Source organism: Lygodium microphyllum, chromosome 17 (genome assembly GCF_053477565.2).
Source record: "Lygodium microphyllum isolate KBCC chromosome 17, Lygodium_microphyllum_v1.1.10, whole genome shotgun sequence".
Taxonomy (NCBI): Eukaryota; Viridiplantae; Streptophyta; class Polypodiopsida; order Schizaeales; family Lygodiaceae; genus Lygodium; species Lygodium microphyllum.
Window position 1 is genome coordinate 83905252 of NC_141151.1, and position 27299 is coordinate 83932550.

A 27299-nucleotide genomic window follows, 5' to 3' on the forward strand; every position below is an offset into this window, starting at 1 on the left:
GGTTTACTTTGGAGGAGGCTCTATGTTTGAGGCTATGACAGCCAACTTTCAAGTTCGCCAAGGTCCTAGTAGTGTACTGTCAGGTATGCAAGGTAATGTGTTTCCTCCCATCCTGGTATGCAAACCAGTCCAGTCAATGTTATGTATTTGAATGTGGGGACTTGGCCAGGTTCTATGTTGAGATGCAGCTCCTATCCATATAGCATATTTGTACCTTAATTGGGTATTGTAGGTTCAACATCACAGGTTGCGAATTTTGGTCAAGCAGTTGCTAGTGCAAGTCAGCCTAGATTCTTACAACCATGTGTCTTTGATCACTTGACTTTGAAGGAAAGATCAAAGGACTATAAAGGAGAGGACAATGGATAAATTTTGAGACCTTAAGTGGAACACAATACAAGATGAAAAGCCTTGTCTTTCATTCAACAGTTTGACAGAACATACTTAGGTGGAAATTATATTGAGTGGCACAAGGTGGCAGGGCATCTACTTTTCTCAAAGGGAGTGTGCAACAGTGGTGGACAAATCTTTTGGTTTAGGAAAAAGCACCAAAAGATTGGGTATCCTTCAAATGGGAGTTTTGCAACATGTGGCTCACTAGCACCTTTAGGTGGAAGTTTACAGTTATATTTACTCTACATTGACATTTGTTGGCATATATTTACTTACCAAACTTTTTTGTGTGATAGTTTAAGTTTGTTGGCATACACCAATTATTAATTTATATTTACCCTATGTTTTGCCTGCAGAGCAATCTGATTGCAGAGAAGTATATTCAAACAGTTGAAGAAAGGAAAACAGCCATGGCCAAAATTGCAGAGGACTGGTTTGATCTTTTTCTGCCATTCACCAGCTAATTTCTCTTTCCTAATTATACTGGTTAGAAATGCTGTAGATTAATATGAATAGTCAGCCCAGGCAGTATGAAAAAGAGAAAAAGCAGCTGTGTCCAACTTACTTCCAAAAGGACCTTTTCAACTTTCATGCCTTTTTATGTTGTGTACTTGCACTCTGGCTTATTCCCCTCCATGTGCATAGGATAACATACCAGCATACGAGATCATCTCATTACAGGTTCCTACTGTATGAACAATGAGTTTCATAAGAAGTACAGACTCCTGATTGCAGTCTTTATTGGATTAGTCATTCTCACAAAACTTACCAAATCTATCCCACCTTTTAAGGCTTAACTTTTCTATACAACTGAAATTGATGTGTTTGGGCTAATACTGCTTTGGAGCATCTCATATAATTTCATATGCTGAACCAAGGACAGTTCATCTGCCATTTCAGGATTTGGCGTGCCACACTTACATGATGAGATTGTCCATAGCAATGAGGGGCTAGTAAAGAGCTATGCCTTCCTCGAGTGACATGCCACACATGCAGGCCATAGCTACTATTTAAAGAGTCTTGATGTGCCAAGCATGGTCAAAAGCGGTGTAGAAAATTTCGGAATCTTGTTTGGACTTGCTTCATATGTTAATCCTGTCTCAATCACTTATCTAGCATGTTTCAATCCACCATGGCTCCTTGCTGTTCTCTACTTTCATTTAGTTAGTGTCAAATAAACCAGTTTCAACATTTGGTATCAGACCCCTAGGTTCTAGTTTAGAAATCCTTATCATCAAAGTTGCCTCATTAGTGCATCAAGTAAAACCCTAAAATATTCAAGCTTTTGGATATTCCTTTCTCTGAATATTCCAACCTGCCTCTGTTGGAGGACCTCTGATGTCACACAGACCAGCAAACGTGAAAAACTGACAAAATGGCAAAATTATCCTGTTTGTGGTACTCATTTTGAGGATAACAGCATGTCACTTGGTGGGCTGTAGTCCATGGACTAGCTCTACAACCAGTTTTTAGAGTTTTTCAGGTTCCTTTTTGTTTCAACTTCAAGTACTGCAATCTTGGACCTGCACCTTGAAGCTGCCCTACATCTTCTTACTTTTTTTCTTCTTCTTCCTATTCATGGGGGTAAGAGGGTTGAGATTGGAGTTGTGTACGAGGTTGTGAGATTGTGCAAGAGTGAGGGACTTGGTGAGGTGAAGCTCTTCTTCATCTTCTTTCTCTCCATCTTCTTTTCTGATCCTTGGTGTGCTTGGTGATGGATGCGAAGGGGCAATGACATCAGATCGTATTTCTTGGCTGGTGGAATCATCTTCGAGCCGCCCTCAAGAGGATTGTTCATTTGGTATTTTCTGATTAAATGTGCCAATTGGTTCATTCCTGCTGGCTGTTATGTTTTTCAGCAGCCAACTTGGGAAAGTACTTTCGGTTCTTTCTTTCATGTTCATATCAACTCAAAGGTTATCACTCTGTTAGACACTTCTGATCTCTAAAGTTTGGTGTTTTTTAGAATCTGTGAGCATGTAGAAAAGAAATGATGAGAAAGGGAGAGAGGGGAGAGGTTAGAACAGTTACTTATCTTGCTGATATTTGGTAATGGCATCATCTGTATCTACAAAGGGGACTGAAATGTTATTGGCAATCACTCAGAAACTCTTTGGAGCTCAATCCCAAACTTCCAAATTCACCTTGATCAAACTTTTCAAGTGAAATAAACCTGGTGATAGCTCATATGAACAATATGAAGGCTTTTTTCTCCAGATGAAAAGCTTGCCAATTCAACTTGCAGGTGGAAAACATATGTTCACAAAGGGCTGCAGCTAACCATGTGCCATCAGCAGCTGAAGATGCCAGTCCCACCATTGCCTCTTACTTCCCAGCCTGTCCTGCCTTCCCCAGCCAGCTTCTTCTGCAAGCATGCAGTCCCCCTCCTTCCTCCCACATAGCTCTGTCCTCTCTAAAGTGCATGTCCTCACCAGCTTCTTCTGCCCACTTATGCCTTCTTCTCCCCATCTCTCTCATCTGTCAGCATTTTCTTCCCCTCCCCCCAACCTAGAGGTCTCTTCCCTCTAACACCTGACCTTTCCATCTCTTCTTCCTGCCCTCATTTCTTTTCCTCCAGCCTCATCCTTTCCTTCTCCTCCTGTCCCTTTCCAGCACCATTTCTCCTGTCTTCCATGAACCTCAGTCAACTAAGTGTGTGGGATGAGCTATTGATTTACCTCCCAGCCATAGCATGTCCTTTTTTAGTGAGTGTATGCATGCCTGCCACATCACTCCCTTACTTGTGTCTAGCCCTTAAGTTTACACAAAAATACCATGAGCCCAATGGTGTTTCCTTACAAGTTTCACATTAATTTATGCAACACTTCCCCTTAAGAACTGTTTTCATCCTCGAGAATTGAACTGGTTAAGGTTACCTGCAAATTAGGAAGCCTTTTCAGAATGGTCTTTACATGGTCCCATGTTTTACCACACACTCTTGGTAAATAATATTCCTTGCTTATCTTCACCAACATCTGAAATCATTTCAAGCTCATGGGAAAGTGGTTATTTATCAAAGATCTCCACTATCTTATGTCCTAAGGCAAGATTGTCACTTTTGCCCAGCTCTTTCCTTGCTTACATCAATAATTGGATGTATCTTACGTGTGGTAAAGTGTTGGGTGTAAAGTCCCTTCGTCTCTGTGTAAATAGACTTACGGGTGTGAACACACCCTTAATGTACCCTAACATATAAATACATTCTTTTTATTCTTTGTGTACCATCACATCGGTACACTTATCTCTGCGTTCACTCTTCCTCTAACCCTCAGCTCATCTTTGTTCTTTAGCTAACGCTTGACCTTGCATGCCATTGCGCACTCTCACCCCTTCAAACTGGTATCAGAGCGCGACGGTCCAAGCTCGCAGACGAGACAGGTGTAAGCAATAGCCAGCACTCAGTAGTCGTAGGCGAGGGGGAACAGTCAGGTAAAATAGATGGCAGATCCATCGTGGACCAGCGGGCAGTAGAAGGTGTGACGGAGCGTTAGACGCGGGCGTGAGAGGAGCGTCAGATGAGGCATCACGGGGGGCGTGTCAGACGAGCGTCAGACGGGCGCGACGGCGGGCGTGACGGCATCAGGCGGTGGACTTGTGATGCGCCAGTGACACCAGGCGCAGCGCGACTTGCACTGGTGGCAGTTTGGTAGGCGTCACGTCGCTTGACAGGTCACGGACCTGAACGTCGGGTCAACGGACCCATATTCCGTTTTTTTTTCAGAAATATTTGAGATTTTTTCTACCTCCTCTCTTCCGAGTGTTCCCACGTGCAAGCACAATGCGCAGATTTGTGTAGATTTAGGCCCAGAAATTTGGGGCTTTTCCAGATTAAGTGTTGCTCATGCAAGATCGAGGCATCTGCGTCAGAAATTGCAGACATTGTAGACATTGTGCGCGTTTGGATTGGGGATTTCACCAAATTTACTGAAATTTGCTCATCTGAGTGAAATTTCTCAACGTTGGACCCATAAAATTTGGGGCTTTTGCTGTATTGGTGAAATTTTGGTTAGCTGAGTTAGATTGGCTGACATTGGTGCACAATTGGACGTGAGAAATTTGGGGCTTTTGCAAAATTTTGCAAAATTTTGCTAAATTTGCCCGTTTTATGCTTTCGGGAACATGTATTAATGCAATCAGGGCAGATTGGTCAATGAAAATTTGGGGTTTTTTACTGAAATCTGTGGATATTGGCAAAATTAATGCGTGAAATGCTCTTTGGGAATATTTTTGAAACAATCTTGTTGCCATAAGCAGAGTGATTTGAGCATTTTTATCTCCCGCTTGTGCAATTTTGGAGACATTGCAGAGAATTCTTGGTGTTTTGGGGTATCACAAGTTGATACGAGCACATATGTATGCAGTTCACATGTTGGGCAGCTCCCATTGAGTTGATGTATTGCTGATTATTCATGTTGCAGCAGTCTTAGTGATCATTTGCAGATCTGGGATTGGTACAGATGTATTTATGGTGATATTGCTGAAGTGGGAGTTATCCGGCAGTGATGTATGCATTTATTGTATGCTGAAATTGCAGTCATACTATTGAAAGTCATTCATTCTACTGCTGTACATTTACTTGGACTGAATCTTGCTATTATTTGCTAAAAAATTGGGCTGAAATCAGCTGAATATTCAGCTCATTTTTGCTGTCATAAATTGCAGCATTGAATTTCTGGTGTATTGCTGAAAAATGGCTATAAATGCTTCTAGCAGCAGTGGCACTGGCTTTGACTTGTGGAAGGATAGGATGCAAGGCATTTTGTTTCTCAAGGACTGTGAAGATGCTCTCTTGGAGACTAAGCCTGCAGCTATGACAGATGTGGATTGGGCTAGACTTAATAAGAAGGCCATTGCATACATTAAGATGGCAGTGTCTGATGATCTACTTACAAACATAAAGCGTCTTGATACATGTTATGCTATATGGAAAAAGCTTAAGGATACTTATGAAAATACAACTCCTATGAATCAAGTGCATCTTATGCGTAAACTTGTGAACATGGAATTGGATGAGTCTAAGTCAGTATTTGAGCATTTGAGTGCTTTCACAAGGGTTTTGAGTCAGTGTTGCAGGACTCTGGTTTGACTGTTTTTGATGATAAATTAAAAGCTATTTTCTTATTGATGACTTTGCCTGACAGCTGCGAATCTTTGGTTGTGTCACTTAGCAACAACCCCGCTTTGACTTTTGATGGTGTTAGAGTCTCAATCCTCAATGAAGAAATCAGAAGAAAGTCTAGTGGTGAAAGCAATGGCTCAACTTACCATGTAAGAGGCAGTTTTGAAAATAGGGGTAATGCAGCCAGTAAAGGGAAAAGCAGAAGCAAAAGCAAGGGCAAACAGTAGGATGCCACATGCTATCCGTGTGGGCGTAAAGGGCATAAAAAGCCCGATTGCCGGTACTTCAAGAAAGAGCAAGAAAGAAAGAAACAGTAGGGTAAGAAAAAGAAAGATGATGACAACTCTTCCTCAAAAGTAGTTGCAAAGGCAAATGTTGCATCCAGTGTGGTCATTGAAGAGCTTCCTGACACTGAAGAGATACTTGTTGTAGCCTCATGTAATGATGCAGATATTATGGAAGCAACAGGTGATATGCACATCACCAAAAAGGAGGTAATTGATGCCTTACTTTCAGCTCATGATGGGCTATCACAATCATGGATAGTGGATAGCGGTGCTTCTTTTCATGTTACCCCCTCTTTGGAGTCATTTTCTGAATACATTGCAGGTTGCCTAGGCAAGGTTTACTTGGGTAATAACTATGCATGTGAGATAGAGGGTATTGGTACCATTCACTTGGCTCTTGAAAATGGCCAAGAGTTGATTTTGCAGGATGTCAGATTTGTACCTGGCATAAAGAAGAGTCTACTATCAGTTGGGCAGCTTGATCCTAAAGGGTACTTTACTACATTTGGTGGTGGATCTTGGAAGGTCCATAAGGGCTTTATGCTGATTGTGAAAGGTAGCAAAATGGGGACTTTATATTACTTGCATTGTAAAGCATTACCTGGCAAGTTCTTGGCCGTGGCTGAAGTCCATTCACAGATGGAGCTTTGGCACAAAAGACTTGGTCATATGAGCCAGAAAGGCCTTCAGGTTCTCTCCTCTTTAGGGAGATTTGATGTAAACGGCTCTGGTCTCGAATTTTGTAATGATTGCTTATATGGAAAACAAGTGAAGTCTCCTTATTACTCTGGTGTCATTAAGAAGTCTAATGCTCTTGACCTAGTATACTCTGATGTGTGCACTATGCTTGTTAATTCGTATGGGGGTGCACGGTACTTTGTTACTTTCATTGATGATTTCAGCAGAAAGTCATGGGTGTATGTACTTAAGAGCAAAAAGGAAGTGTTGGATTCTTTTAAAAAATTTCATGCTTTTGTTACCACACAAAAAGGGCTTAAGTTGAAAGCCATAAGAACAGATAATGGGGGTGGGTATGTCTCAAAAGAATTTAACAAGTTTTGTGAGATGCATGGCATTAAGAGGGAGTTGACAGCCCCTTATAATCGTGCATCAAATGGCGTGGCTGAAAGATTTAACCGCACACTTTGTGAGAGAGTCAGATGCATGCTGTCCATAGCTAATCTCCCATAGCAATTTTGGGGAGAGGCTCTTAAAACTATAGTCGCTCTCCCAATCGTGCATTGGAAAATGACATTCTTGAAGAGGTTTGGTCTGGCAAACCTGCTTCATATGACCATTTGCGTGTCTTTGGCTGTGATACCTTTGTGGATGTACCTGTAGAACAGAGGACCAAACTAGACATGAAATCCATCAAGGGCATCTTCATGGGATATGGAGATGAGGGAGAGATGGGTTGTAGAGTTTGGCTTCCTCAGGGTAGGAAGATAATATGCAGCCGAGATGTAGTATCTAATGAGGCAAAGTTGCTGAAAAATGCTACACGTGGTGATCTTGACAAAAAGAAGGTCAAATTTCAGCATGAACAGCCAGCCATTCAGCAGCCATTAGCTGAAAATTCTGTCCCTTTTGATGTTGAAAATGAGCAGTAACCTATTGTGCTACAGCCAAAAGATCATGGACAGCAAATAGAAGAACAGGATGAAATAGGACAGCAAGAAGAACATGCTGAAAACAGATTACAGCAGCAAGAAAATGCTGAAAGTCAGCCACTTGGTGATGGTGTGCACATTCCTCAGGATGTAGGCCCACTACCTGATAATACAGACCATTGGGTAAGACGGTCTACACGTGTCAGAAAGCAGCCACAGAGGTTTCAGCCATCTTTGGATTTCATTTTGTTGATTGATGAGGTTTAGCCTCTGACATCTAAAGAGGCACAGTCATGTGAAAACAAGAGAAAGTGGGAGCTTGCTATGCAAGAAGAGATGAAGTCTCTATATGCAAATAGCACATGGGAGCTTGTACCTTTACCCAAGGATAGGAAAGCTATTCCTAATAAATGGGTTTACAAAGTGAAATGTATTGATGGGAAGCCCAAGTATAAGGCACGGTTGGTTGCTAAGGGCTATACACAAAAGAAAGGCATAGACTTCCAGGTCTTTTCACCAATGGTGAAGATGACTACGCTCCGTGTTTTGTTTGCTCTCATTGCATCCTTGGATTTAGAGTTGGATCAGATGGATGTGAAGACTGCTTTTCTTCATGGTGACTTGGATGAAGAGCTGTACATGAAACAACCAGAAGGATTTGCTATTCTAGGAAAAGAGCATTTGGTTTGTAAGCTGAAACGTACTTATATTGGCTGAAACAAGCCCCTAGACAGTGGTACAAAAAATTTGATACCTTTATGCACAGCCATGGATTTAAACGCAGTCATGCAGATCACTGCTTATACACTAAAAAGGCTGATGATGGCAGCTTTATTGTGTTGGTTTCATATGTGGATGACATGCTGATTGCAGGACAGCATAAGAGTACTTTGAATGCTCTTAAAAGGTAGCTGAGTTCAGCCTTCTCCATGAAAGATTTGGGGGCAGCTGAACACATTTTGGGCATGCGCATTAAAAGAGATAGAGGGCAGCATTTGTTGTTTCTCTCATAGGACAAATACATCAGCAAAGTACTTGACAGGTTTAATATGGCTGATGCTAAGCCTCTTGGTGTGCCTTTACCGCCATATTCAAAGCTTAGCAAATCTGATTGCCGTAAGGATGATGCAGTTGCTAGTACCATGAAGGGTATACCTTATGCATTAGCTTGTGGATCTTTGATGTATGCCATGGTTGCAACTCGCCCTGACATTGCAAATGCAGTGGGAGTTGTTAGCAGATTTATGTCTAACCTTGGCAAGCCACATTGGGAAGCAGTGAAATGTATCTTCAGATACTTGAAAGGTACACAAAAAAAGTGTATATGCTATGGAAAGGGTACACTAGAATTAGAGGGATTTTGTGATTCAGACATGGCAGGAGATCTTGACACTAGGAAATCTACCAGTGGGTATGTTTTTACTTTGGCTAGTGGGGCTATCTCTTGGTGTTCAAGATTGCAGAAAATTGTGGCACTGAGTACTACAGAGGCTGAATATATTTCAGCCACAGAAGCTTCTAAGGAAGCTATTTGGCTTGGCCGTCTGGTCAGGGATTTTGGTATTTCTTCACACCAGTGCTTGGTTGTGATAGCCAGAGTGCAGTATGTCTGGCTTAGAATGCCATGTTCCATGCACGTACCAAACACATAGATGTTCGGTATCACTTTATTCGACAGGTCTTGGATGATGGTCTTGTCACACTGACTAAGGTTAAAACCCAAGATAATCCTGCAGATGTTCTCACTAAGTCTCTTGCAAAGGCTCAGCATGAGCATTGCATTCGTTTAGTGGGAGTTGGTCAGCTCAAAGGTACCACTTCGGGTCTTTAAGTGGGAGATTGTTGGGTGTAAAGTCCCTTCGTTTCCTTGATCTTTGTGTAAATAGACTTACGGGTGTGAACTGTCTTCTTAAATATCATGAAGACTTTGATACTCTAGGTCTATGATCCCAAGGCATCCCTCTGAGCGATGCCATATGATGGTCGCCCATGCCACCTTGGCCCTTGGATCCGTGGAGTTGTCTGACTCGGACCAAAGGAAGTTCCGCACTAGGCGGCGAAGCTGCACTTCACAGAATGAGGAGAAGCACCAACACGAGGCGATGTACCAAGCCGTTGCTAGGAGGACCTTGTTAACCACCAGGGCTGGGCCTGCTAGTGAGAGGCGAGCCGTTCTCTAGTAGGTCAGCTTCCTCTGAATAGAATCAAGGATTGGAGGAAACTACTGGGCGTGAGTGATGTCGAGTCCCACCTGGAACCCTAGGTAGCGGACGGGCCCTTTGCTCACCCGTCTAAATCCCAGGTGGATGCCCCACTCCGTTCTAGAGTCCGGGTTTGTGAGGAAACAAACCGACTTTCGCTAGTTGATTTTTGCTCGTGCTGAGAACAGAACACCTCAAGAGCCAGCCTCACTCTCTCCAGCATCAACTCATCGTCCTCTATGTAGAGTGCTGTATCATTTGCGTACTCTGAGTCTAACAACTCAGTCTCCTCTCTCACGCGAAGTCGGAGGCCGCGTAATCTGCTCACACATGACCTGAGGAAGTGAGACATCGCCTCTGCAAAGAGTAGGAACAGGTATGGGCCAGGGGAAAGCCTTGCCGGACCGATCTCTCCAGCCGAAACTCCTCCCCTCGCCTACCATCTATGAAAACCTTGCTGGTGGCCGATCTGTAAAGTGCGGAGACCCTGCAAATCCAAGCCTGGGGGAAACCCAACCTCACCATGGTGTCCTCTGGGAAATCCCAGTCCACCCTGCCATAAGCTTTCTTGAAATCCAAGAGTGGTACGACCAGTCTCTGCCCATTGTGTGCTGAGCCCACTCTGTTGCCTCAAAGAAGGTGAATACATTGTCTAGGATGCTCCTATCCTGGACAAAGCCTGTCTGTGTATCATGGATGATGTCTGGAACCACGGGGCGTAGTCGCCTACCAATCATCTTTGCTAGTGCCTTATAGGCCACTGACAATAAGGTGATCGTTCTCCACTGGGAAAGCTCCAACCAGTCTCCCCCTTTGGGGAGAAGACTGATAAGGCCTGCCGAAAGACTCCTTGGCATCTGTCCTAAAGTGAAAATCTCTTGGAAGGCCATTAGTAGGGGGTCCTTCACCACCTCCTAGTAGGTAGTGAAGAAGGCCTTAGAGAGGCCATCCTCTGCATTTCTGCCCGTCTTATGTATGGAAAGCCTCCTCTAGTTCCTTCTCTGTGAAGGGGGACTAGGATGGAGCGTCCCATCTCCTTTGTGATGAGGGATGGGATGTGATCCCAGACCTGCTATCTACATCGCTGTCCTCTAGCTGAGGTTGTCTCTTGCTAAAAAAGGCGTCTGTAGTAGTCGGTGGCAATCTCCATCACCTCGTTTGGGCTAGAACGAGTCCTCCCATACTAATCTCGAAGGTTGTATATTTGCTCTCCTGAGGTGCGAAGTTGGTGCACTTGGAAAAACTCCTTCCACATCGTGTTCCCCTTCTGCGTCCAGAAAGCTGCTGAGGTGTAGAAAGAGAACTCCGATGTTAAATTACGGGGACCGATTTCTTGAAACTGATGGAAGCACGAGACAGACTATCCTCCCAGCCACGCCTAGATAAGTGCTGGCCCTCAAACCTGATCCCTTTTGCCAGCCGTCAACTTCCTGGAGTCCTACTATTCCTGGACTCCCTTACTCTCTAGGCTCCCCTTAACCCCGTTCGGGCGCCCAAGAGCCCAGACGGTCATTCTCGTGCATGTTCCCCTAAATTTACCTTAATGTAACATTAAATATCCCTTTTAATGTCACATTCCACACTTATGACCTTAATGTGACATTAAATATCACTTTTAATGTCACATTTCCTTCCCCTTAAGAATCGGTTTCGTCCTCGAAAACGATATTTGAAAGGTCTAATTGTAAATCGGGAAACCTTTTCTTTAAAGTACTTACTCGCTCCCATGTTGAGCTTTCTTCTGAACAATCTTTCCACTTAACCAAGCATTCTTGATAAATAGTATTCCTCGTTCGTCTATTACGAACATTTAATATTTTTTCTGGTTCATGTGGATTAGATTGGTCATAGAATAACTCCTCAATAGCATCATTTAAGATTAAATTATCCAAATCACCCAGCTTCTTCCTTAATTTGCTTACATGAAAAATTGGATGTATTTTACTACCAATAGGTAGTTGGAGCTTGTAAGCCAATTCTCCCACCCTTTTAAGTATTATGAAAGGACCACAATACCTTGGTGAAAGCTTTGGACAATGTCCCTTTTTCATAGTTTTAGTTTGTTCAGGCACCTTAAGATAGACCAATTCTCCTTCTTCAAAGGAGATGTCTCTTCGGTGAGGATCTGCATATGCTCTAGCTCGACTTTGAGCCTTTTTAATATTTTCTTGAGCAAATTTTAACATATTATTCATATCCTCCAAAAAGTCTTTAGCTGCCTGAACCTTTTCCTTATGCAGTCCTACTGCAAAAGGAGCTCTGGGCTGAAACCCATACATCAACATAAATGGACTATATCCAGTGGAAGAGTGTTTGGCACTGTTATATGCAAACTCTGCTATCGGTAAATACTCTTCCCAATTAGTTTGCCTTTTGCTTACATATGCCCTAAGCATATCTTCAAGAATTTGGTTAACCCTTTCAGTTTGCCCATCTGTTTGCGGATGATCCGCCGTACTCATGCTAAGTTTAGTATCCAATTTCCTAAATACCGCACGCCAAAAATGGCTATCAAATTTTCTATCCCGATCAAAAACTATATTTGCCGGAAGGCCATACAATCGGTATATGTTCTCTACGAACAATCTAGCCAATTCTGGTGTTTTAACATCAGTTGAAGTTGGAATAAACCTAGCCATTTTGGTTAACCTATCCACAATTACCCACACAGAGTCGTGCCCCCTCTGTGTTCTAGGTAGAGCAACAATAAAATCCATGGAGATACTCTCCCATTTTCCTGAAGGAATTTCTAATGGATGGAGAAGTCCTCCCATTTTTAATTTTTCAGCTTTATTAACCTGGCATTTATTACATTTGACCACATAGTCAAGGACGTCCTTATTCATTCCAGGCCAATAAAACTACCTTTTAATAAGACTATAAGTCTTATTAACTCCTGGATGTCCCTCACTAGGGGTATCATGACACTCAAAGAGTATCTGGCGCCTTATTTCTATATCTTTCGGGACACATACCCTACCCTTGTAGAGTAAATAACCATTATCAATGGTAAAATTCTTCCACTTGAATCCAGTTTGAGCAACCCCTGATGCTCCATTTCCTAGTTGAATATCCTCAGATATTCCTTCCTCAGTAGAAGCACTTTCATTTGGATCCCCATTTTTTATTGCTTCCCATATGTTGGAATATGCCGGATCAACCTGGCATTTTCCTTTTAAAGATTCAAGCAAGTTGGAAGTGAACTGAGTAAAACTCAATTCATTAATGATGGGCATTCTACTGAGTGCATCAGCTACTATATTATACTTTCCTTTTCTATATCTTATTTCATAGTCGAACTCTTGGAGGAGTTCGGCCCATCTGGCTTTACGCCCATGTAAATCTGGTTGATCATTAAGCCACTTAATGCTTTCATGATCCGATAAGATCAAAAGTTTGGCACCATACAAATAGTGCCTCCATTTCTTCATTGCTAATCTCGAATGAATCTACGATAAAATCCAGATAAACCTAGGAAGATCTGCAGCTCTTCCAGGTTCCGTGGAGGTGGCCATTCAATAATTGCCCTTACTTTTTCTGGATCCATGTTGATTCCCTCTTTCGAGATTATATGCCCTAAATATTTGACCTCTTGTGCAAAGAATTCACATTTAGTTTTCTTCGCATAAAGGGAATGTGTTCTTAACAGTTGGAATACTAATTGTAAGTGTTCCAAATGTTCTTCTCTTGATTTACTAAAGATCAAGATATCATCCAAAAAGACTACTACAAAATGTCCTAGATAGGGCCGTAAAACACTATTCATCAGCTTCATAAAGGTAGCTGGTGCATTAGTGAGGCCAAAAGGCATCACCAAAAAATCATAATGCTCGTATCTAGTACGAAATGCCGTCTTAGAAACATCTTGTGCCTTAATTCTTATTTGGTGATAACCTGATCTTAAGTCTATCTTTGTGAAGAATTTTGCCCCTTGCAATTGATCAAAAAGATCTTCCATTCTGGGCATAGGAAATTTATTCTTCACCGTTATTTTATTAAGTGCTCTATAGTCAACACAAAGTCGCATAGAACCATCTTTTTTCTTTACCAATAAAATTGGTGAAGCCCAAGGTGAATTACTAGGTTGAATAAATCCTTTATCCAGGTAATCCTTAATTTGTCTCTCAACTTCTTGATGCTGTGTTTGACTTAACCTATACGGTGGTTTTGAAATTGGGTGTGTATCCTTATTTATATCAATTGGGTGATTTATTTCACCCCTATCTGGTGGAAGGCCACTTGGTAAATCAGAAGGAAACACATCTTTAAAATCATCTAACAAACTGTTCAATTCATTATTTACATTCAATTCGCAAGCATAAGAAAATTGTTGCTTTATATTACAGAAAGTAAAAGTATTTTGTACAGGAAGAGACCATAGCATATATACCTCACAAACTTCCTTCTTTATCAGCTTCTGAACTTCAGTAGAACACAGCAAAGGATTATCAGATACTTCATGTTCACCTTGAATGACAAAAGTCTTACCATCCCTTTCAAATTCCAGTGTATTATGGTGATAGCTACGTTTTAAGGATGGTTCCAGTCCCCATAGCCACTCCCTCCCTAGAGCAATATCAGCTCTTTTCATATTCATTATTTGGAAATCAAGCTTATCTTTGTATCCTTGAATCTCGATTTCCAAATTGGATACCATTGTATCCCATATTTTATTGTCTTGGCCTTGCATCATACGAACAACATATTGATGCTCACTGTTTTGTTGGGGAAGTTTCAATTTTTTGACAAGTGCATAATTTATAAAATTATGTGTGGCAGAGTCATCAATCATGACTCTAACCCGTTTTCCAGCTATCAATCCATGTACTCTAAGTAAATCATGTGGTCCAAAAGTAGGTTGCCACAAAGAAGTTGACATACAACACTTATGTTGTACATCCATGTGCAAGACCTTTAAAGATTTATACTTTTCATGGCCCTTTAATTCTAAGGTCTGCACTACATGGATTTGTTTTTCTTTTCCCTTGCCCTTGTCCTTTCCTTTGTCTTCCCCCTTTTTTTTTTGAGGGCAATTCCAAGCAGCATGGTTAGGGGATAGGCAATTAAAACACAATTTTTGTTTTTTGGCCTTATCAAAGTCATCAGGACTTAGCTTTGGCCTCATATATGGTTTCTTTTCAAAAGGTTGTTTTTTACCCTTGAAAAATGGCATTTTTCTTTTAAATTTGCCCACAAATTTTGAGGTTTCTAATTCCTTAGACTTGGGCTCCATATCAGTGAGACTGGTGAGTGTACCTGGACGCGTACTATCTTCATAAATTAATGCAAATTTAATTGCCTCTTCAAGCGTCTTAGGTAAACTCCGTTTTACTTCCTTTTTACAGGCTTTATCCAGTCCCCTAATGAATCCTCTTGTTTTTTGGAATTCATCAATTCCTTCCAGTTTGAGGATTATCTCACGATATTCCTCCAGATATGTCAGTAGGGGCGGTCCCTTTTGTCTGACATAATCCCAATCTTCCCAATTTCTTTCCATTTCATTTTCAGGAAGAAATTCTTTTAAAAAGACAGATTCAAATTGAGCCCAAGTTTCAGGTATTTTATTCTCCTCCTTTAAAGTTCGCCACCACTTATATGCTTTGGGCCCCAAAGTTAAACTGGCCTCCAGTGCTTGGAGATGTGGTGGGGTATTTTTCAATTTATGTAAATCTTCCCATTTTTGGAGGAAATTAAAGATTGTATCTTTATTCCTATCTTTTTCCTCCCCGTAAAATTGAGGTGGTTTCATATCCTTTAAAACCAGATTATCCCTCAATTTATGATAGGTTTGGGGTTCTTTAGAATCTCGAATGGTCACATCTAAATCTTTCGATGAAGATGGGACATCTGAGATTTCTATCTTATTTTTATCTTTTTCCAACAATAAAGTTAGCTGAGATTTTATTTCAGTAAGTGTTTGAGTTAAAAACTCCATTTGAACCCCCTGAGTTTGCACACGAGCAGAAAGATCATCAAATTGCTCTCTCGTGGCAAAAAATTCTTCCCATTGTTCTTCTTGTATGTCTGGTTCATGGGGATCTACCATAGGTTGATCCCCGGAACTAGAACTTTCCATTACCCTTTCTTTCCCTTTTTCTGCCATTAATACACTGGAATTGGAAAGCAAAAATAAGAAATTTGCATACAAGATAAAATACTTCCCTGACTTTTAATGGCAGACTGTGACTTCAGTTGTATATGATGTTTTCTGCCTGTCTCACAGCAGTCGCAGTCCTATCCGTCTCAGGAGCAGTCCTATCCGTCAACAGCAATCTGATACTGGCGGCTCCCTTCTGATCTAGTTCTCGCGGATGCTGGCAGCTTCACATCTGATCTGGTTGGTCCTCGCGAATGCTGGCGACTCCACGCCTGGTCCTCGCGGATGCTGGCGGCTCCACGTTTTTTATTTTTTCATTTTTCCCTGCCCGTAACGAAGCGTTTCTGCCCGTAACTTATCTGCCGTGACGTTGAAGGTCACATTAATGTGACGTGTCACTGAAATTCTTTTAAATTTTCTTTGACGGCCCGTTTTCTCACGCGACGGGACAGGGCAAAAGTGACGGCCCGTTTTCTCACGCGACGGGACAGGACACTTCTGACTTCCGTCGACTGATGCTCACACGGCGTTACAAAAACTGACGACCTGACGGATTTCTGTTCGATTAATGATCAGAAACATAGGCTCTGATACCAATGTTAAATTACGGGGACCGATTTCTTGAAACTGATGGAAGCACGAGACAGACTATCCTCCCAGCCACGCCTAGATAAGTGCTGGCCCTCAAACCTGATCCCTTTTGCCAGCCGTCAACTTCCTGGAGTCCTACTATTCCTGGACTCCCTTACTCTCTAGGCTCCCCTTAACCCCGTTCGGGCGCCCAAGAGCCCGGACGGTCATTCTCGTGCATGTTCCCCTAAATTTACCTTAATGTAACATTAAATATCCCTTTTAATGTCACATTCCACACTTATGACCTTAATGTGACATTAAATATCACTTTTAATGTCACATTAATGTCACATCCGAGCACCTGTCCTCTAGGCCAGCAATGGCTGCTTGCGTACGCACCTCTTGTGCGTGGAGGGTGGGATCCCCTGGTCCCTCTTGTAATAATCTCTGCGTGGTTGCAAGGTCTCGCCGGAGTGCTCTCTCCTCCTGTGAGTTGCTCTACTGCCTGGCCTATATGGCTGCCTCTTGGCAAATACTGCTCGACTCGGCTAGGTCCTCTGCAACCTCCTCTGTGATCCCGTGTCTCCTGCCCCACTCCCTGGTCCAAATTTGCTCTATTTGTCTCATCACCTCTTTCCTCCCATAGATCGAGTCAGGGATATGATAGGATTGTGTGTCTAGGGTAGATGTTGGGGGATCAAGTGTCAAGAGAACCGGGCAATGGTTAGACAACGTGGTGTCCGCCAATTGCCCAATTTGGCCTCCACGAGAGCCTCCCCACTCTCCCACATAAAACCTATCCAACCGCTCCAGCAGGACTCCACCTAGCTGCCTCCCCAAGAGAAGTTGAGCGACCTCTCCTTCCTGTGGAAGGCAGGGTCTCTCCAGGCATCGCGTGCTCCTACTGCCAGTAGAAAGACCTCCCATGCCTCCTCCTCCTCCTCCTCCTCCTCCTCCCCAGCCATTCTCTGGTAATTTTTGCCTCTGCCCTGCTGGTCCTCCAAATCCTCCAGGTTGTTGAAGTCTCCTCCAATGATCTAGGAGTCCACCTCTAGGAGTCCATCTGCGATCTCCACCTAGAACCTGCTGCATGCCCTAACCTGCATAGGGGCATAGACATTGAGGACTCCAAGGCACGAGTCCCCAATATCCAGTCTGATCCATAGAACCCTCCCTGCCACTATTGTCCCATGGTCTCGTACATAGGTTGTGAGACTCTGGCCAATAGAGGTGCATACGCTTCCACTCCTGCCATGGGCACCTGTGGCGTGCTCCCACCGAGTGTGCGAGCTGCCCGGGAGTACCTTCCCTACTCGCTGGGCATGGGTGGAAGTGAGCTTGTGCTCCTGTAGAAGTAAGATGTCGATCCGTCCGGCAAGGGCAGGTTGCAACTCCTGCCGAACAATCAACTTCCTGGAACCACGTGCTCCATTGTAGTGCAGAGTATTCACATTCCAAGATGCAAGGTGTAAGCTCATGGGGAAACTTGTGACTGATTGAACATGCATTTGTTCGGTGTGGAGGCTGTTGATGAGGAGAAAAAACTATGGGGTATGCAAGTACGCTTTGCTGCAGGTCTGGACGACGAACTTCAGACCCCATGGTGGCCTTTCGCCGAGGCGGTACTATCAATGCATATATCAGCCATGTTGAGAGTCGTGACTCTGTACACTGGTAGAAATGGCCGCCTGTGCCAGGGGCCACTGGATCACATCCCTCGGAGCTCTCCACTGTGGAGGGGCTCGAAAGAAAATGCTCAAGTGTGGGACCTCAGCCCCAGCCCACCAGTTAATGTCCATCATGCAACCAGGCCACTGCTGTGCAAACAGTGCTAGTCCTTCTCCCATCCAGTGGGAGATGTGGTCTGCCACACCTAACTCTTCAACTCCTTCTCTATTTGTGTCATCATCCAATCCTCTGAGTGAGAGGACTAAAGGAAAAAAGCGCAGTTTGGTCCATCCGATTGTGTTAGTAGATGGACCTTGCCCCTCCTTGACTTACGAACCACGAAGATCCCCTCCTCTAGAGGTAGTGGGAACTCTCCACGCTCTGCAACTCTCAGGTAGGACCATGGGCCACTGCGGAAAAACTCCCGTGGCAACAGCTGTGTCTGTCTCAGGAAAGTGTGACGGGTGGTAGGGGCAGATGAGCTGGTGGCTATGTGGGAGGGGGAAAACTGGTAGTGCGAGGAGGATGTAGGCGTGTGTGGCTCAATACCTCTTGTGGGAGGAGGGGGGGTGGGTCTGGGGGGGATCGCCTAAACCAAGTGCGGATCAGGGGGGGTGCTCGGTAGGGGAGGTGGTGGGGGGCAAGAGGATCGAGGGATGGTGGGATGGTTAGAGGTACCTGGCAGGTGTTGGGGGGGAGGGCTGGTGGCCTTGGAAGGGGGGGGTGCCGTGGGCCAGGGTCAGTGGGGGGGGGGGGGGATGAATGTGGGGGTTGTGGGATCCCAGGTGAGGTAGTCTGTGGCACGGGTGGTGGATGTGGGGGACTGCAGTCCTGCCAGGTGGCGCGGGCAGGGGGGGCTGCGGACTGCTCTGCGGAGGGGGGGTCACTCGCCCTCCTGCTCCCTGTTGTCGAGGCTACGTCTGAGGAGCTAGCTGCGGCCCCCCCTGCCGTCTCCCTCTCTGTCATCTTTGGACCCGTGTGAAGCCGTCAGTGTCCACCTGCGGGCCTGTCGGTGAAGCTGCCTTGGCTTCGAAACGCGTACAATTTGCTGCTTGATGCCCAAAGTTGTGGCAGCGCAGGCACTGCCTTTGTTGCCCAGTCACAATGACCTGCTGCCTAAAGGAGTGACCTCATGCCTCAATCTCCAGAAACTTTGGTATACTTGTTGTGTCTTTTACAGCCACTCGTACCTTTGGGACTCCTGCAGCTGTCACTGCATCCGCAAAGGAGGCATGAAGAACTGTGCCGAAGAGCCGTCCAAAGTCCTCCACTAACTGGCTGTACTCTACCGGCAATCTGGGGAAAAGTAAGGTGACTAGGTGTGTGAGAAATCTGTTGTGGAGCGCAAATGTCTCCACTGTGAAGCCGCTATACCAGGGAGGCATGTAAATGACCCCCTTCATGGAGGCATAGGGCGAGCTCTCCACTAACTCACGAGCTGCGTCCGCAGAGGTGAGTTGAACCATGAAGATCCCTCGGCCCATGAGGACTGCCTCCACGATCAGCGTTGTGCCAATGCGCAGTGTGGAGTGAAGCCAATTCGAAAGCTGGGCCCTAGATGGATAGTGTCCGATTACCTAACCGAAAATTGCTCTTTCTTTAAGCTCCACCTCTGTGGCACGGACGGCTAAGAGCTGTTCCTCAAGGAGGACAACGCGCAAGGTTCGAGCTTACGTGCTAGCTGAGGATGATAGTAATGAATACCTTAGGGTTTGCAGATGAACACTCAAAGTATGTACAAACTCCACTAAAACAATTAAACTTAGAGAGAAACTGGAGAAAGCTCAAAACACAAAAGTGTGAGTGAAGGAATAACTCAGTAGACTGACTATAATAACATATGTTCAAAAGGTGAAGAAAAACTCAAACCATTCTGTTGTCAGAGTGAAGCAATGTGGAAGCGAATGACCGTGACAAAGAGTGAACAGAGAGAGAGAAAGAGACCGTGAAACACAGAAAATCTGCAGTGAAAAATGCTGTATAAGGATGTAGAAGCAGAGAAAATATCTGCGTATATCTCCACCTGGCAGCTGATCTAGGGGCGGGAGCAAACTTGCTAGTAGGTGTAGCAGCCGGCAGCAGGTGGGGACAGCAAGGGTGAAGGTGCAGCTGATGGATGCTAGGATCTACAGAGTGGCTGGAAAGATCCCTATTTATAGGTACATGAGCCAACCAATTGTCTAGGATGGTGCTAGGACCCTTGCTTGGTGCCCTGACACTTTTCAGACATTTAATGTGGGCATTCAAACACTTTCGGGACATTTAATATTTAAGTTTTGGGGATATTTTAATGAGCTGAAAAGGGGGATTAAAGTTAATTAAGTTTTTGGAGCTTAATAGAGTCTCTTTGTCATATCTCCTAGTCTAGCCAATAAGCACTAGAACTCATAATGCCCATAGCTGGTTCCAAATGTTGTCTTAGGAACATCCTTGGCCTCGATTCTAACTTGAGAATAGCCGAAGTTCAAATCTATATTTTGTGAGGAACTTTTCACCTTGCAATTGATCAAGAAGATCAATTCACGTCATTGGAAATTAATTCTTCACTAATAACTTGTTTGTAAGCAATGCAAAGTCACACAGAGTGATCTTTCTTTTTAATCAATAAAATTTGTGAAGCCTATGGGGAATTACTAGGTTTTCCCCAAAGAAAAGAAAATTCTATAAAAAATCTTGATGAAAATCTTGTTGTTAAAATATAGAGTACAAAGAGCCTTGTGAAAGAGTAGCTAAGTATAGCACAAGTACAATAGTTATATGAATGACCAATCTCGTGGCTATAATGCCATACCATCTAAGGGCTTGTTGAGAAAAGGTCTTGGAATCCGAAGTTCACAAGAAGGTACCTCTCCTCCTCATCCTCTCAAACCTACCCTATAGCCTCGCCCATCTTCAATGGAGAATATGGATGATCTCTATCCAAATCCTCAAAAGTGCCTCTACACTAGAGACATCCTTGAGGTCTACAACATGGTTGCACCTCGCAGTCCAAATGTCCCAAACGATGACCAATGATGAGAAAGGAGTGGCTTCCTTGAAAGTCCTCATATCCATATGGCAGGTGTTTGTCTATGACCCAAGCTATATCCCCCCAAGTCACAACCATGGTCTCAACTATGCCCTAAAAGACCATGGTAAGGGCTTTCCTCCATACCTCTTAGGCTCTAGGATAGTCCCATAGGTTGTGTCTTCGTGTCTTCTCTGGCTCACCACATCTTGCACATTCCAGTGGGTCCTTGCCATATCCAACCCATGTACAAACTGCTAAGCTCTTATGAACTGGTAGCCATAAGAAGAGAGATATCTTCCTAGGTGCTAAAGTTTTCATCTAGTCTCCTCCAACACTAATAGGAAATGATCTGAGATGCCCTGTCTGTGCCAATGGAAAGTGGTTGCTAGATGTGCTTTGGTCTTGCTCATTTGCATCCTTCTCCCTAGCTTGATTGTGTAGCCAATAAGGTCATATTGCATGGCCTATCGATGAATGGATCCCTCCAAACCCACTCACTTGGATCCCATTGTAAGGTCTGAAGGGGCCTCCTATGATAAGCCCAGTTTCTCCATCCATCTAACAAGAAGGTGATTGGGTCCGCATTGATATACCATCTCATAGTGTGCTACTACTACGATTCTCTATTGAGAACATCATGTGCATTTTGCTTGATCCAAGTTCTCTCATTGAAGGTGGCCATGCTTTTCCATTGAGAAAGTCAATACCTTGTCTCTACCAGTTACAATGATTACAAGGAGAATGTATTTTTGGAGAAGTGACCAATCCAGGTATGAGAAGTATTTGTATTTTTCCTCCAGTGTTGAGATACTCCCTTTGCCACAGTCTCAATCATAGCTCCGGCACCCTTGACCCTTGTACTTAATCATATAGTATTATATGTTGCGCATGAGGTTTTACCTTGTTACCCTTATGTATTCATCCTATTAACTCAAGTGACATTGCTATTTTAGCTCTAAACATGTGTTCTATTATCTATAATCCAAATTAACCAAGTTTTTGTTTTTTTTTTTTTGTACTAATATCGTACCGTACCTTATAAAATCATAAGGTACCAATTAGTATCGTATTTTACTGTACCGTACCGTACATTTCGTACGTGACAACCTTGATGACAATGCATCATCCACAACATTCTTTTTACCATCAATATATGCAATCCGAAAATGAAACATTGAAAGAAAATTTGCCCATCTCATATGCTTCTCTGACAACTTTGTCTATGTCAGAAAGTACCTCAGTGTTTGATGGTTTGTCTGCACTGTTAAATCAGCCCCTAAATGCATGAATTACAGCCAAGAGCTCTTTCTCGCAGACCTACAAATTTCTCTTTGCACCATGGAGAATACAGCTATCAAAAGAAAATAAAGGCTAATCATATGACACGCTTGTTTTTGTCTTGTTTTTGTAACACATCTTTAAGTATCATGGTATGCTAGAGTTGATTGTTAGTGATCGAGACCCTCAAATGACTAGTTTATTTTGGAAGGGGTTGTTTGAGAATATGGGCACCACGCTGAAATTCTCATTATCCTTCCATCTGTAGACAAGTGGTTAGTCTGAGGAAGCAAATTCCTCAGTGTTAGATCTTTTGAGGTGCTATGTTTCAAACCATAAGACACAGCGGGAGTGGTATTTGCCATTAGTTGAGTTTGCTTACAACAACACAGTGCATAGTTCCACTGTAAAAGCTCCATTTGAGGTGGTTGAGGGTGGTAAGAAGGTACCACTTATCTTGCATGCTAAGGATAAGATCTTTGAGGTCATTGTCTAAACACGTTTCTTTCAATGTTGTGTCACATGAGGATAGTGCTTAGCAGTTATGGGAAAAGATATGCAATCTTTGTAATGAGCAAAGTCCTGCTTCATAAATGTGTTGGTTGAAACAGCTCATGGAGCTTCGCATGAAGGAAGCAACTAGTGTGTCTATGCATTTGAGTGAGGTTTACTCGATTTTTAGCCAGTTGACTTCGCAGGGCATTGAGTTTAAGAATAATCTCCCTCGTTCTTGGTTGTGACACTTTCAAAGTCATGGGACACTTTCCATATTGCCATGTGTGCTAATATGTCTAAGGTTGGTTTGAAACTCGAAGATGTTGAGGGTGTCTTACTTACAGAGGAGATAAACAGGAAGAATGTGGATGCATCCCATACTTCTCATGCATTGACTGTTAGAAGTAGACATGATGGTAAGAGTGGTAATGACTAGTGTGGTAGAGACTTACAGAGATCTCAGTCTCACAGTAGGTCCTGTGGTCATAAGGTCTCTTACATATTTTTACTATGGGAAGTAGGGTCGTATTTGGTCACAGTGCCATAAGATGCGCGATGATAAGCACAAAGAGAAAGGCAAGGACAAAGTATAGAAAAAGTCCATGATCGCAGCATTATCCCTAGTAAGTTCAGTGTAAAGATTGAAGAGATAAATGTAGTACAGCCTAAGTTAGATGATGAGTACATCTTAGTAGCTTTCTCTTGTGATGCTTCTCAGTTGATAGATGCTTCATCTACATATTCTCAATGTTGTTTGCTTGGTTCGGGGGCCTCTTTTCATGTTACCCCGTATAGGGATTAATTTCAGTCCTATCGCAGCATGATAGATTCTGTTAGACAGGTGAATGACTTGGTATTGGATATTATTGGAATTTGGGATGTACGGTTGTATTTTTCTTCAGGCAGCTCTTTTAGTGTGCATGATATACATCATGTATTGGCTTTGACTAGAAGCCTTCTATCTGCTGGATAGTTGGATAATGCATGATATTATGTAGCTTTTGGTGATTCTGCATGAAAGATTACCTATGGGAATCTTGTTTCTGCTCGAGGTACTAAGGTTGGTGGTCTCTATCTTTTATTTATACTTGGATTCCTTGACCATGTTTTGGGTGTGACTGACATATCACATGTATCTTTATAGCATCGTTGCCTTGGATACATGTCCTTAAAGGGAATGAAAAATGCTTACTTGTTTACCGTATCTTCCGCATCTTGATTAAATAAATATTTTGATTCTTGTGACCATTGTCTTTATGACAGGAAAACATGTGGTTCTCATATAAAGTCTAGTATTACGCGAATGAGTAAGCCTTTGACTCTTATGCATTTTGATACATGTGGTTCCATGCCTTGTTAGTCATCGGGTGGCACGAAATACTTTGTTAGGTTTATTAATGATTATTCTCGTATGATCTGGGTATATTCTATGAAGAGAAATCGAATGTCTTATCTACCTTTCCGTGTTGACTTGCTCTTGTTGAGAACCAGTCTGGGTTTAGGCTGAAATGCTTAAGGTTTGACAATGGGAATACATATGTCTCTAAGGCATTTGAGTAGTTTTGCGATGAGAGGGGTATTAAGCATCAGTTGACCACTCCCTATACCCCACCTCAAAATGGTGTTTCGGAGAGCACGAACAAGACTATTTAGGAAAGAGTTTTAGTCATGCAAGGTTACCGTAATATTTTTGGGCTGAGGCCATTACCACTACTGTAAATTCAATAAACAAATCCCTATGCATTGCTATTGGTTTTGTCAGGTTGTAGAGGAGGTATGGTCTAGCAAACCTCCCTTATATACGCATCTTAGAGTTTTTGGATGTGAGGCTTTCTGCCATGTACCCAAGGATAAATGCAATAAGCTGGATCTTAAGTCAGTGAAATGCATCTTTCTTAGTTACGGGGATACAAATGTGATGGGCTATCGTCTATGGAATCTGCAAGCTCGGAAGGTCATCTGCAACCATGATGTTTTTTTCCATGAGGAGAAGAATAATAAGTAGCTCGAGTAGTTAGTTGAGGTACGCAAGGTGATTTGGTTCCTTTGCCTAATGGGAAATATACATTGTTGTGCAAATAGGTGTATAAGTTGAAGAGTACCCTTGGATGCCACAAGCCAGCATATAAGGCTAGATTGGTTGCTAAGGGTTTTGACTTTGATGATGTCTTTTCTCGTGTAGTCAAGATGACTACCTTACACTTGCTGTTAGGCTTGGTTGCTCACTTAGATCTAGATCTCTATCAAATAGATGTTAAGACAACTTTCTTACAAGGAGACTTGCATGATGAGATTTATATACAACAACCTAAGGGATTTCAAGAAAAGGGTAGGGAACACCTAGTATGCAAGTTAAGAAAGAGCGTTTATGGTTTTAAGTAGACACACAGGGAACGGTATCGTAAGTTTGATGCATTTATATTATCACAATCTTACTCCCGCACTGATATGGATCCGTGTTTATACACAAAGAAGGCCCGTGATGACAACCTTATTATCTTAATACTTTATATCAATGATATGTTAATTGTTGGGAGAGCTCGTAATGAGTTGGATGCTTTGAAGACTCAGTTCAAGAAGAGCTTTGAGATGGACATGGAGCAAGCCTCACACATTCTTGGTATGTGTATTATGTGTGATCGCTCTAGGGGGCTCCTTTACCTATCACAGCAAGTGTACATACAAAAGGTGCTTGAGCGATTTCATATTGAGGATGTTAAGTCTATTGGTTGTTCTTTACCTTCCCATATGAAGGAGTTAAATGAGTAGAAGATTGAGATGGCCAAATCCCCTTATACATCTGCAGTGGGCAGTTTGATATATGCCATGATAGCTACTCGCCCTAACATAGCATTTGGAGTGTCAGTTGTGGCACACTATATGGATACATCTAGCCAGCGACATCGCGACGCCGTGAAGGGTATCATGAGATACATGAAAGACATTGCAGATATGTGCATTTGCTATGGTGGCCATGTACTACAGTCGTGGGTTGTACTAACTCTGACTATGCAAGACATGCAAATAGTAGGAAGTCCACCTCTGGGTATATCTTCACTTTTGCTAGAGGTGTTTCTTGGATGCCCAAGATGTAGAAATGCAGGGTCTTATCTACTATTGAGATCGAGTATATTGCAGCCATTGAGGCTTGCAACGAGGCCCTATGGCTAGGCCATCTGGTGGTAGACCTTTGTGTTAGTGTTATTCCTACACTGCATTTGGATTGTATGAGCATTATTCAATTGGCCAAGGATTCGGTCTTCCATGCGAAGACAAAGCACATTGAGGTGCGTTATCACTTCATCAGGGAGGTGGTAAAGGACAAGTCTATTGAGCTTGTTCAGATTTGGACTGATGAGAATCCTGTCGATCTACTCACTAAGTCTCTCAATGGAACGTTTTGCCTTCCTTAGGAAGATGGTGGGCATAGGATGAGATGATGTCTATTCCTCATCTTGTTATACTTTGTTTACATTTGTACTTTGTCACTTTTTTCTTGTTCTCTCCTCACTAGAGGCACATTCGCATTTAAGTGGGAGGTTGTTGGGAGTTTCTAGGTTTGTCTGCCTGGAGTGAGCCCTCAGAACACTACTTGCCAAGTAGGGCATGACTTTGGAACTCTATATCAATGATATCCAATCCCCCATGTGAGTGATGTTGATGATGGTCTGCAGACCACCTTAGCATGAGAATCTACGGATGTGTTTGAGCCTGAGCACGAGAAATTTTAGACATTACATGATGGCAAGCCGCAAGACAGTGTCCTAGGCTGTTGCATATTGGACCTGGTTAACCAGTAGAACCCTGCAAGCAAGGGATGGATGGGCCATGTTCTGGTAGGTCAGCTTCCACCAGATGGAGTCTAGCACTGGTACGAACTGCTGGGCTGCTATGATGTCTAGTTGCACCTAGAAAGCAAAGTTATATGATCGTCTGCCCCTACTCATCCACCTAAATCCCAAGTTGTGACCCAATGAGCACTAGAGTCAGGGTCTGTAAGAAAACCAATTGACTTACACCAGTTGATTTTCCCACCTGCTGCTGCGCAAAACACCTGGAGTGCTAGTCTCACTCTCTCTAGCATCATTTCATCATGTTGAACAACATAAGAGGGTCATGTTGTTTGCATACTCTTGAGTCCAGAAACTCTGCCTCTATCTGCACTAGCAGCCTGAGTCCCCTCAAATCACTGACTCTCAATTGGAGGAAATAGGACGTTGCCTTTGGGAAGAGGAGAAAAAGGTAGGCGGCAAGGGGTAAACTCTATGTGACTGATCACTCCAGGTAGAATTCTGAACCTCTCCTCCCCCCAATAATCACTCACCTGCTTGTCAACTTGTAGAGTGTTGAGACACTGTTGATTCATTGCCGAGGAAAGCTGAACATGGCCATGGTATCCTCCAAGAAGTTCAAGTTGACCCTGTCATAGGCCTTCTCAAAGTCTAGAAGGAGCACTACAGCCTTTTGGCCACAATGTTGGGCTGAACTTGTAGCTTTGAGGTAGGTCAATATGTTATCCACAATACTCCTATCTTGGACAAAGCATCTGTTTCATGGATGATGTTTGG

General features: G+C 43.2%; 1 protein-coding gene across 1 annotated transcript in view; it reads left to right on the forward strand.

Moving 5' to 3' along the window:
• The window catches only part of LOC148022106 (uncharacterized), a 156132-nt gene that overhangs the window by 123775 nt on the left and 5058 nt on the right, over positions 1-27299 (forward strand). Inside the window, exon 4 of the mRNA XM_087696794.1 lies at positions 750-826. Within this exon, the coding sequence (XP_087552920.1) occupies positions 750-826 (77 nt within the window). The remainder of the gene's footprint in view (positions 1-749; positions 827-27299) is intronic.